Source organism: Callionymus lyra, chromosome 3 (genome assembly GCF_982586985.1).
Source record: "Callionymus lyra chromosome 3, fCalLyr1.hap1.1, whole genome shotgun sequence".
Lineage (NCBI taxonomy): Eukaryota > Metazoa > Chordata > Actinopteri > Syngnathiformes > Callionymidae > Callionymus > Callionymus lyra.
The window spans coordinates 1,638,136-1,651,201 of NC_141820.1; the positions used below are offsets into that span (position 1 = coordinate 1,638,136).

The 13,066-nt window shown below is 42.6% G+C and overlaps 1 protein-coding gene across 5 annotated transcripts in view; it reads left to right on the forward strand.

Annotated features, from left to right (window-relative positions):
• Nucleotides 1-13,066, forward strand: part of LOC148082982 (NACHT, LRR and PYD domains-containing protein 3-like) — a 106,651-nt gene that overhangs the window by 50,087 nt on the left and 43,498 nt on the right. The window contains exon 1 of one of the 5 annotated variants that reach the window (XM_087786132.1): nucleotides 9,704-9,836. The exons of the other annotated variants lie outside the window; for them this stretch is intronic. Within the exon in view, the coding sequence (XP_087642258.1) occupies nucleotides 9,800-9,836 (37 nt within the window). The 5' untranslated portion in view covers nucleotides 9,704-9,799. Of the gene's footprint in view, nucleotides 1-9,703; nucleotides 9,837-13,066 lie in introns of those variants that run through there. 5 annotated transcript variants of the gene reach the window in all.

A 13,066-nucleotide genomic window follows, 5' to 3' on the forward strand; every position in this document is an offset into this window, starting at 1 on the left:
TCCTTGGACACGGCAGTGACGATCTGGCGGCTGGACAGCGTCCGGATGGACGGGATACAACAGCATCCACATGTAACAAGGATAGCGAGAAAGACAGCGATAGAAACTCCTAAAGACATAATTAAATTTTTCCATTTGCCAAAATTTTTAGACATCCAATCAGAGAAGGGATCATTAATTCCTGAGGCTTCTTTAAGCTCTACAGCTAGGGCCTTGAGGCTGGTGAGGGCTTTGGTAACGGATCCGTCAGGGGCAGTGTTATTGGGTATGACTGTACACACATACATATACACACATATACATATACACACATACATATACACACATACATATACACACATATACATATACACACATACATATACACACATATACATATACAATAATCGTTCCATGAGGGATAATGGCGGACCCCTTCCTCATTCAATGGGGGTGGTGTCCCCATCAATCTCCTCAGGACTTCGTCTGGATTCATTTTCGTTTCGAATTGGAGATTCTAAGTCTGCCAAATCGGCTCTCACTTCAGAAAGTGTTCTACTTGGGTTAGGTGCTGGGGCGCAATGTGTCAGGTGGTGCCAGGGTGCGCCCGATTTACCTCTGACCTGGACCGAGTGTGATGTCACCTCTTTCACTTCGAACGGTCCAGTCCACCTGGGGTCCGACCACTTTCTCTTGTGAACCTTGACCCTGACCCAGTCACCTATTTTGACCCGATGTTCTGGTTCAGCTGGTTCAGGGCTCTTCACCAGGGCTCTGGAAACCTGTGCAGAGAGAGCTGAAACCAAAGATGTTAGTTCTTGCATGTAGCTTGATTTTTCAATCAAACTGACGTCCAGAGAGGGCACGTGACCTCCCTCTCTGGGCGGACCAGGCATCGGCCGACCTGTCAACACAATTTTGAACTAGCACAAACCTTAGCTATCTTAGCTTTAAGTGTCTGATTAGCTCTTTCAACGAGGCCTTGAGATTGAGGATGATAGACTGACCCATAACTGTGAGTAATCCCTAGGCTTTGTTCGATCTCATGCAACATGGAGTTATAGAAATGTGTTCCATTATCGGACCGAATGCGTCTAGGAACCCCATATCTGGGGATGAGTTCTGTTTGTAGTCATTTAACAATGTTTTAGCATCTTCATGTCTGGTGGGAATAGCTTGCACCCATCGAGAAAATCTGTCTACCATTACCAACATGTATCTCTTACCCTGCACCCTTTGTTCTATTCCCATATCAGTATAGTCTATACTAATATCTTGGAAACAAGCTGTAGGTACTGGATAAGAGCCCATTGGTGTTTTAAATGGTTTCTTTGGGTTGTGTTGACCACAAGTAGTGCTTTCTTCACAGAATAGTTTAGAGATGCTTTCTAAATGTGGGTGCCACCACAGGGCACTTATGCGCAAGAATGTCTGTCTTTGCCCTTCATGGGTCTTTCCATGCGCTTCTGGTAGGAGTAGTTGGACAAGCTTGACAGGTGCAACGATTCTTCCATCATGTGACCTCCACAAGCCTGTGGGGTCTTTGGTTCCACCTTTTCTTGTCCATTCTGACCATTCATATGGACCTGCAGCTTCTTGGAGTTCCTTAAGTTGTTTCAGCGTTAGCCTGTTGTCGTCTGGTTCTGTTGGTTTGAGAATCATAATACCTGCTCCATAGTCTCCGGCTTTCTTGGCAGCTTCATCCGCAGCGTGATTGCCTTTGGCTATTCTGGAGTTGCTGTACCGATCATGACCTTTGAACTTCATGACAGCAACTTCTTTGGGGAGCGACACTGCTTTGACCAGTCTTTGAATGGCATCTTGGTGGCGAATGGGAGTGTTGTTAGCAGTCATGAATCCTCTTCTTTCCCATATTGGTGCATCTACATGAATCGCTCCATGAGCGTAGGCTGAGTCAGTGTAGACATTAGCTGTCTGTCCTTCTGCATAGGTGAGTGCTTGAATGAGAGCCTCGATTTCAGCCAACTGAGCTGATGCTGGTTGTGGAATAACTCCTTCTTTGACAGTGTGGATCGAGCCGTCCGGCATTTGTTGAACCACTGCATATGAGGCTTTGTTCAGTCCGTCTTCTCCTCTGTAACAACAACCATCAGTGTAAAGCCACATATCTAGTACCTGTAATGGTGTATTCAGGAGGTCCCTCCTGATCCTGTTTTCCATTATGGCGAGCTCTTCACAGACATGTGGTTCACCTGATCCAAAGTTTCCAGCCATGTTTCTTTCAGCTGTGGCGTAATGTGTGGTTGGGTACAGGTACGTTGGATTCTTGTTTTTCTTGCTGTGGAGAAAGTGAATTCTTTGCTTGTTAGGAAAGCTGACACTCCATGGTTAGTGTGAATCTCCAGTGGGTGACACATAACAATGTGTGCTGTTTTGGCAATAGTCTTTGCAAGTGCTGCAATGTATCTTGTACAGGCCGGCTGGCCTGCTTCAATGGCGTCGAGTTTTGATGAGTGATATAACAATACTTTTCTTTCTCCCCTTTTTCTGATACAACACTCCATGGAGATGTGAGTGTTGTTCAGAAACATCAAGGTGAAATGGCAGTTTGTAGTCAGGGGGCATAAGTGCTGCTGCTTGAGCCAGTACCTGTTTGACGTCGGTAAAGGCTTCTTCTGCCTTTGTTGTCCAGTTGAGGAGGGCGTTCAGGTTTCTTGCACCCACTTCACTGATCAGCGCTCTGAGCGGGGCAGTCCTTGGCGAGTAGTCAGGAATGTGTGACCTGCTGTATCCTGTAAGGCCCAAGAACGAGAGCATACCTGATACAGTAGTTGGTTTGGGGTGGTGCAGGATAGATTGTCTGTGTGCTGATGAGACGCCAAGTCCTTCAGCTGAGATGAGTCTTCCCAGGAATGTCACTTCTCTGCGGCATAACTGGACTTTTTCTTTCTTGATTTTGTAGCCTTTTATCTGCAAAAGTTTAAGCAAATCTTCTGTTGCCGACAGGCAGAGTTCAGCCGTCCTCCCGGCCAGGAGGAGGTCATCGACATATTGGATCAGAACGACACCTTCAGGGAGGGGCAGTTCTAAGAGGTGTGTCTTCAGTGCTCTGTTGAAGATTCCAGGAGAGTCTCTGAAGCCTTGGGGCAGTCGACTGTAGGTATACTGTTGACCTGCAAACGTGAAGGCAAAGATAGGTTGCGACCTAGGGTCCAAAGGGATTCTGAAGAATGCGTTAGCCAGATCAATGACTGTAAAATACACTAGGTCCCGGGCTCAGACTGCTCAGTGCGAGATGTGGGTCCAGGACAGGATGCACATCAGGGATGGTGTTGTCATTGATCATTCTGAAGTCTTGAACCATTCTCCAACCTTTGCCCCCAGCTTTCTCCACGGGTAGAATGGGCGTGTTCCATGGAGATCTGCAAGGATAGATAACACCTGCGTCTACCAGACCTTGAATTGTCGGCGTGATTCCAGCCATCTGCACAGGGGTGAGAGGGTACTGTCTTTTGTAGAGAGGGCGACCTGCGGGATCCGAGGGTGTGACGGTGACGACGTCATGGGGTGACGTAGTCCAGAGGCCATCTGGGATACGATTGAGGCAGGCAGCTGCTCCTGGATGATCTGTTTGGGATAGACCATGGTGACGGGGCAGGGGCAGGTGCTCTGGGAGGGACACATCAGTTGTACACACATCTCTGAACCACCACATGTCCTCCTCTTGTGCCTTAAACAAGCCTTCAGTTGGGGTCTCTGTCCAGGTTAGAGTTGAAGCACGTCTGACCATGGGGCCCAGGCTTCTGGCTTCCTGTCCGAATCCTACTGCCAGGGAGACGTGTGGTACAGAAGCAAGACCTAATTGATACCAAGATCCTAACCACTCACATAACACCACTTTTGCAGCAACTCCTTCTTTCCCACAGTAGATTCCTTGTCACTTGATGGGAGGCTTCAGGTATCGATCCAGGGACCTGCACCTGCATGGAGGGAGGGAAGCTTGCCCTCCAGCGCCTCCAGGTCTCCAAAGGTGTATGGGACGAACTGCAGGATCCGGTGGTTTCCTGGAACTGGTCTGAGAGGACATATGTTAGAAGTACCTTGCTGTTGAGTGGCTGGACATGGAGCATTTCGACCTATGGACCATCTCTCTTGGTTATCTTCGTCTTCCATCATGATCAATGGCTCCTGATGTTGTTCAGTGGGGTAGGTGAATCCCACTCGCCCACGGGTTAAGGGCATATTCTCATCAAGCAGTGTCTGGATGGCCCTCTTGGCACTGTTGTAGCGAGTCAGATGGGATTGATCTGTTTGAGGAGGTACCGTGTACTCTTTATTGTAGGCAGCTCCACTTCTGATCCTGCTCCTTCCTCTTGTTGAAGTCCCCTTGACAGGTTCAGTTTCAGTTATCTTCAGGTTTCCTTGGACTCGTACGGTGGAGGAAGGCAGCTCATCTTCGCTTGAATCTGTGACATTTGCAGAGCTTGGAGATTCATTTGGTATCGGGCTTACTTGTGTGGAGGTCTTCCGGATTGTTCCGCTTCCCGGGTAGGCCTCCTGTTTTTTATCTTTGGATGCTGGGGTAGAGTTCCTGAGGGTGAAATGCTTTTCAGAATAACCTGTGCGGCGACTCTGCCTGGGGTGGAAGTCATCCTCTTGTTCCTGGTAGTCTCCTACTGTGGGAGAACTTGGTATGGTATCCTGTAGGTGAGATGCCATAAATTCATCAACATCTTTAATGGTTAAGCTGCCTCCTCTCACACCTTCTAAGTTTGATACTTGTCCGTCGGCTCTGTTCAAGAATTTAGTCATGTCTTCAAGTCTTTTTCTTATTTCATTCTGAGTTACCACCTCATCTACTGTGATGCTTCCAGTTGTAGTTTGTAGTAGCGGTGCTTGGACAGCAGATGGCGCTGTTGGCTGTAGTAGAGGTGCTTGGACAGCAGATGGCGCTGTTGTCTGTAGTAGCGGTGCTTGGACAGCAGATGGTGCTGTTGGCTGTAGTAGCAGTGCTTGAACAGCAGATGGCGCTGTTGGCTGTAGTAGCGGTGCTTGGACAGCAGATGGCGCTGTTGGCTGGATCTGGACCTGCTCAAAAAATGGATTGAGGGGAGAGAGGTGAGTGGGTGTGCCAAGTGTAGCATATGGAGGCGGAGCAGGTGGAGTAATATCGGAAGTATCAGGTTGCGTGATGTAATCAGCAAGACTGGTTGTTGGCGCTGGTGCAGATGTAGAAATCTTTAATGCAGCGAGGGTGGGGTACAACCCAGCATGGGCGTATCCGGCTTCTTTGTCTTGCCGGGAGGGTGCGTCTGCAGTTTTAGCTTTGGGCTGTAAGTGGTGCTGTTCATAGCATGTCTGAATTATTACTCCTCCTACTCGTGATTCTGCTTTTACCATCTCAAAATGGTTTCTGGCAGATGTCTTTTTTATTATTCCACCAGCAGATTCTTCTTCTGTTGCATCTATTTTTGCTTTAAGATGCCTTTCTCTGAGATCTTTAGCTATGATCTCGAGGCCTTTTTGATTGAGGGGCCCTCCGGCTCCCATCCAGCCTTCAACCGTCCATCTATTTAACAGTTTATCCGCTACGTTCCCATCTCCCTTTTCATAATCTTTACTTACTTTAACCTTAGCCTTTATTCTTTTAGCCCACTGATCCCCCACATTCGCCATTTTAGGTGTACTCGGTAGACAACACAATCACCGTTTTTTTTTTTAAGTAACTTGCTGTGTCCCGAACACCCTACGCACACACAAATTCAGCAAACAGTAAATCTGTTGTTTTTTTTGTTTTTTTTTAACAGATTATTGTTTCTTGAACTCACACAATCCGCACACACAAATTTAGTTTTTGTTATATCCCAGCACAAATCCAATAAGAATGCTTAAAATACCCACCACGAATATTGCGAAAATTAGTAAATTCGTTTGAATAGTGTTTCTACTGGAACGTACGTCAGAGCAGGAGACGTTTGAAAAGCGTTGCAGATTTTCACAAAATAGATTCATTCGTCATTACCTAATTTTTATTCTATCTATTTTTAGTCTAATCTAATTAGCCACGACATTTATTAAGATAAATGAGATAAAATAAAATTGTAATATTTTAATATATGTTTTTTTCAAAACATCTTACTTAACAGAATTTACTATTTACTATTATAATTTCAACTTAATCATGTTGACGTGAGTCACTCAGACTGTTGTTGCTGTAAAATTAAAAAGTTGAAATGGAAAAAAGCTTCTGAAACATTGAACAGGTGGTCATAATGTTATGGCTCAATGATCAGACATGATCGATACAAAATTCTCGTTCTCAAACAAGACATTGATCGACCGTTTGTGTAGTGAAGTTGTCTTCTCCTCTCGCTGTCTGTGACCTCTGACCTTCAGGGAGACGTCTCGCTCGTTGATATTCGACTGCTCTCCCCTGATGGTAGACCTGTATCTCTACTGACTTACTTCCTCTCTTTTAGTCTTTGACCTTGACTTCCCAGAATCTTCATTTTGTCTCAATGTTGTTCTGTAAGTGGTATGTTTTTTACTGGAAAACTGTGAGGATAATTCTATAAATAACTTGAGCGAGAACTGTGTAGTATTGATAGTATTGATAGTATTGATAGTATTGAAGTGTAGTGAATATAGGGTTAAATTTGATCCGAATGACCAGCGCTCTGGTTATTACAAATATTACAATGTAATATTTTAAGAATATACCTGGAATAATGGAGCACCACCTTTGAGTCTTAGTCCAAAGGAAACTATTAAAATGACATGGATAATATTATAATTATTATAATTTACTTTGGTGTTTTAATGGAAGCAAAATCAAACATGAAGGAAAAGTGCTATACAAATATTACTTACTAACTTAGTTACATACAAATCCCCCTTTGGTCATTGTGGGGATACTGTCGCTGTTTGTCCATCAAGGCCAAGGTTGTTGTAGGTCGAATGTCATCCAACTCATCCAAGATCGTCCCAGAGTGTCCATAGGGTTCCTGGCAATAGAGCCACTGATACACAGATTGATGTGTGTCACCCTTATCACCCCCTTTCCTACCATTAACCTAAAAGGCTAAACTAGATGGAATGCTTTATCATTTGGTAAAGACCATATTCATGGAGGAATGGAGTTCAGAACATTCTGTTTGTCAATTCTCTACATCCGGGCCAACGACAGGGGTGTGTCTAAAACCAGATAAAAAAAGAATAAAAATATTTCCATCAAAACGACTGAAATTACGCAATGAGAAGAAAAAAAAAGTAATTGTAAAAAGTAAATATTTTTTAATACAAATTTTAAAAAAAAGATAGAGAAAAAAGAAAAACAAAAGTTTTGTTTGGGCTTGAGTCAGAGGTGGTATGGGGTATGGAAGTTTTAGAGAAATCTCTTGGTATGCTTAATTTTTTCTTTGTCGTCCTATTAATGTAATTCTAGATTATTTGTGGTTCTTGTACCATTGATAGACATTTCCAAACATCTCTTTATTTAATTTAATTATTGTATTATATTATTTATTTATTATTTTAGTTAAAGTAGTGTAAGTATTACTAGTCAAAGCAGTAGTATCATTAGTAGTAAAATTACAAGTAGAATTAGTAGTATAAGTATAAGTACTAGAACGGTAGTAGAAGTAGTAGAAGCAGTAGTAGAATTAGTAGTAAAAGTACAAGTAGAATTAGTAGTAAAACTACAAGTAGAACATGATGGACAGTAGTTTTTCCAGAGATCTCCTCTCTGCAACTTTCACCAGTGAGTCCAGCTTCAACCACAGAGCCCTCCTGATCAACCTGTCCAACCTGCTGACACTCCTGTTCCCAACCCAACACACCTCAGCACAAAACACTGCCTCAGAAAGTACAGTCTACTCTGAATTTTCTTATACACATGGTCTGTGTCAGTGTGTCCAGCAACACACAGAGGTACAACTTGTCGCCTTTCATTGACACTAGACATGGCTTTATCCTGGACCTCCCAAAGTCCAGCTCCTTGGACTTTGAGGTGTTCAGCTGCAAGTGGTTCCTCTCACTCCAGTCCACAAAGTCATGTATCAGACTTCTGTACTCGTCCTTGCTGTTGTCCCTGATGCATCCAACAATGGCAGTGTCATAAACATACTTCTGGACAAGACTCAGCTCAGAGTTATAGCAGAAGTCTGAAGTGTAGATGGTGAAGAAGAGGGGCCAGTACTGTCCCCTGAGGTGCTCCTGTACTGCAAACCACAGTGTCAGAAGTGATGTCCTCCAGCCTGACATACTGTGGTCGATCAGTGAGATAGTCCGAGATCCAGGAGACCAGACCAGGGTCCACATGCATCTTTGTCATTTTGTCCTGCAGCAGAGTGGGCTGGGTGGTGTTAAAGGCACTAGAAAAGTCCAGGATCAGGATCCTCACTGAGCCACTTCCTTTATCCATGTGGGAGTAGGTCCGATGCAGGAGGTGAAGGATGGCATCTTCTACACAAGGGGGGCTTGTGCGTGCTGGACATGTGGCCTGAGATGTTTGAGGACCAGCCGCTCCAGTGTCTTCATCAGTGCCACTGGTCTGTAATCATTCAGCTCGCTCGGCCGGATCTTTTTCAGGACTGGAACTATACAGGAAGTCTTTTACAGGGTTGGTACTTTCCCCAGCATCGCTTCACCTCCTGCTTTGCTGACCTCATGGCGCCTCTGTCCCAGCTCCTGAAAGCCGCCTTCTCTCTGTTAAGGACATCCTTGACTTCCTTTGTTACAAACGGCATTATTATTAGGGTAACAGCAGACAGTCTCAGCAGGGGCGACAACGTCTGAGCAGAAATTTAAATATATAATCCGTTATACAGTGTTTCTGACCCTTGATGGGCTCTTGTGACTACAGCAGCACATCCCAGTCTGTGGTGTCAAAACAGTCTCTGATGGCGTCCTCCACAGCTGGTGTCCACTTTCTGATTGTCCTAGTGGTCACAGTCTGTCTCTGCACCAGAGGAGTGTACTGTGTCTGAAGGTGGACCAGGTTATGATCGGACCTTCCAAGTGGAGGTCATTGTGCGAGAACCCACAAGCCAGGAACTCCTCCAGAGACCAGAGGTCTGACTGTGCCCCGGTGTCCGCAATGGTGGATATTTTGGCCCCCTGGCCCGCCGGGTCTTGGGAGTTGGCTCCACCTCCCAGTCCGACAGGCTCGTCGATCGATACGGTGATTGACCCCTTAACTTGGCTCGCCAAACTTGGAAAGGGGCCTAGGTAGCACTTATTCCTGAGCCATTACAACTACGGGATTAACGTCCCACCACCGTCATAAACACGAACAAGATGGCCGACTACCAACTCAGTTAACGTATAATGGTTATATACTACCACCTGGTGGCCAAGAGTATTCCACAAACACAACAAAGAGTTTGTGGTGAAAAGATCAATGATGCTTCAGAAGTGCTGATGTGTTTGTCCATCACTGTCATGGAAGCTTCTGTCAAGTGTGTGAAGCTGAAGACACCTGGAGGACATGTGCAGCATTTGGATCAGAACCAAGACTTTTTTGGATGAAAAGAACAAAACTAGATGAAACTGGATAATAAACAAGTGAAAGAGATAAAGCTGTGTTTGCGACAGGTGTGGCAGCAACAGGTGTGGCAGCGACAGGTGAACAAGACTGCATTCCTTCTTCTAGATCAACATTGTGATTGAACTTGTCAAACGTCTTTATCCTCGTGGCACATGTTTTGTTGTTGAACTATGTTATAAAAGTGTGAGTCAACAACACAGTATGTTGCACTGATGTCTCTGACAGACACACCTCCTCACTGACGGTTCATCAGTGTTTCCCTGAGTCTGGATCACAAGCAGCTCAGCTCACCTGGAAGTTTCACCTACAAACATGGACACAAGTCTTCAGAGCAGAGCGTTGCTCACAGGTCAGTGGCTTTTTTCATGCTGTCATGTTCCCCAGCCAGAGTGTGAATGCATGAGTCAAGAGTGAGTTTGTGAGGTGAATAAATTAATCAAGACAGGTGAATAAATGAATCAAGAGTGAGATGAATCTAGAGTGAGGGGAATAAATTAATAAACAGGTAGATGTATACATTAACCAAGAGTGAGTTTGTGAGGTCTATAAATTAATTAAGACTGAGGTGAATAAATGAAAAAAGATTGAGGTGAGTACATGAATCAAGACTGAGGTGAATAAATGAATAAAGAGTGAGGTGAATACATGGATCAAGACTAAGGTGAAAAAATGAATAGAGAATGATTTTGTGATGTAAATATATAAATCAAGAGTGAGGTGAATACATGAATCCAGAGTGAGGTGAATACATGAATCAAGACTGAGGTGAATAAATGAATCAAGAGTGAGGAGAATAAATGAATCGAGAGTGCGTCGGTGAGGTGACACATGAATCAAGAGTGAGCTGAATAAACCAATCAAGAGTGAGGTGAATGAACAAATCAAGATTGAGGTGAATAAATTAATCAAGAGGGAGGTGAATAAAGGAATCAAGAGTGAGGAGAATAGATGAATCAAGAGTGAGGTGAATAAAGGAATCAAAGGTGAGGTGAATACATTAATCAAGAGTGAGGTGAATAAACGAATCGAGAGTGAGGTAAATAAATGAATCAAGACTGAGGTAAATACATGAATCAAGACTGAGGTGAATACATAAAGCGAGAGTGAGTTGAATAAATTAATTAAGAGTGAGTTGAATACATGGATCAAGAGTGAGGTGAATACATGAATCAAGACTGAGGTGAACACATGAATCAAGACTGAGGTGAATACATAGATCAAGACTGAGGTGAATAGATTAATCAAGAATGAGGTAAATACATGGATCAAGACTGCGGTAAATAAATTAATCAAGAATGAGGTGAACACATGAAACGAGAGTGAGGTGAAGAAACGAATCAAGAGTGAGTTGAATACATGAATAAAGAGTGAGTTGAATACATTAATCAAGAGTGAGGTGAATACATGAATCAAGAGTGAGGTGAGTAAATGAATCAAGAGTGAGGTGAGTACATGAATAACGATTGAGGTGAATACATAAATTAAAAATGAGGTGAATACATGAATAACGATTGAGGTGAATACATGAATCAAGAGTGAGGTGAATACATGAATCAAGATTGAGGTGAGTAAATGAATCAAGAGTGAGGCGAATACATGAATAACGATTGAGGTGAATACATAAATTAAAAATGAGGTGAATACATGATAACGATTGAGGTGAATACATAAATCAAGAATGAGGTGAATAATCGAATCAAGAGTGAGGTGAATACATGAATCAAGAGTGAGGTGAATGAATGAATCAAGAGTGAGGTGAATACGTGACACGAGAGTGAGGTGAATAAATGAATCAAGAGTGAGGTGAATAAAGTAATCAAGAGTGAGGTGAATAAATGAATCAAGAGTGAGGTGAATAAAGTAATCAAGAGTGAGGTGAATGCATGAATCAAGAGTGAGGTGAATTAAGACATCTAGAGTGAGGTGAATACATGAATAAAGATTGAGGTGAATAAATTAATCAAGACTGAGGTGAATAAATGAATCAAGACTGAGGTGAATAAATGAATCTAGAGTGAGGTGAATAAACTAATCAAGAGTGAGGTGAATGAACAAATCAAGAGTGAGGTGAATAAATGATTCAAGAGTGAGGTGAATAAGTGAATCAAGAGTGAGGTGAATAAACGAATCAAGAGTGAGGTGAATAAAGGAATCAAAAGTGAGGAGAATAAATGAATCAAGAGTGAGGTGAATACATGATACGAGAGTGAGGTGAATAAATAAATCAAGAGTGAGGTGAAAACATGAATCAAGAGTGAGGTGAGTACATTAATCAATAGTGAGGTGAATACATGATACGAGAGTGAGGTGAATAAATGAATCAAGAGTGAGGTGAATAAATGAATCAAGAGTGAGTGAATACATGATATGAGAGTGAGGTGAATACATGAATCAAGAGTGAGATGAGTAAATGAATCAAGAGTGAGGTGAATAAATGAATCAAGAGTGAAGTGAATACATGAATCGAGTGAGGTGAATAAATTACTCAAGAGTGAGGGGAATACATGATACAATAGTGAAGTGAATACATGAATCAAGAGTGAGGTGAATACATGATATGAGAGTGAGGTGAATACATGAATCAAGACTGAGATGAGTAAATGAATCAAGAGTGAGGTGAATAAATGAATCAAGAGTGAAGTGAATACATGAATCGAGTGAGGTGAATAAATTACTCAAGAGTGAGGTGAATATATGATACAATAGTGAAGTGAATACATGAATCAAGAGTGAGGTGAATAAATTAATCAATGTGAATACATTTGATTTTTTCCTTTATTTAACAGGGACACAGCTTAGCATAGTACTTCAGTTATCTTAAAAACGGGTTTGGTATAATTTGGTGCTGCTATGTCTTTAATTCTTGCACCAAATGTATGTGATTCTGCACTGACTCAATAAAATAAATATTAAATGCAGAGGTGATTTCATTACAATCACTGGTTAAATTTCCATGTATTTTCAATTCATGTCCTGTTACCTTATCCGGCTCTCTCTTTGTGAATTCATTAATGTTCCTCCATATCAGTCTATTTCTCTTTCCTTCTTTGATAATGTCCATAAAAAATGTTGGTCTTTGCCTTCTTTGGTTCATTCACTTTCTTACGAAGACTAGTAAAAACTCGTCCATCATTAATTGATTTAGTGCTGTTTTCACAAGTTGTCATTGAACCAAGGCAGGTTGACCTTGGGGTGTCCATTTCTGAACGTTTTGGTGTATTTTTCTTTAATTCTATTTATGGCACCTAACAATGATCCACAAGAGGCCTCTATATCATCTGTGAGTAGAACATCACTCCAATCAGTTTGGCTTATTTCTTCCTTAAATGCATTCATGTCCCGTTTCCTTATTCCATAGGAATGTTTAATTATCTCTTGCTGGTAAGTAAACCTGTTTTTTTGTCAACTTCTTTGCAACAAGAGTCATATTGTGATCCGACAAGCCAGTGAGGAGATAATAAGATTCAATGATCCTCTCAGGCTTGTTACTGAACAAGTTGTTACATCAGTCAGTATCAGAGAGTGAACACATGAATGTGTGGTTGAGCAACAACATGTTGTTTGTACTGATGAGGTTTT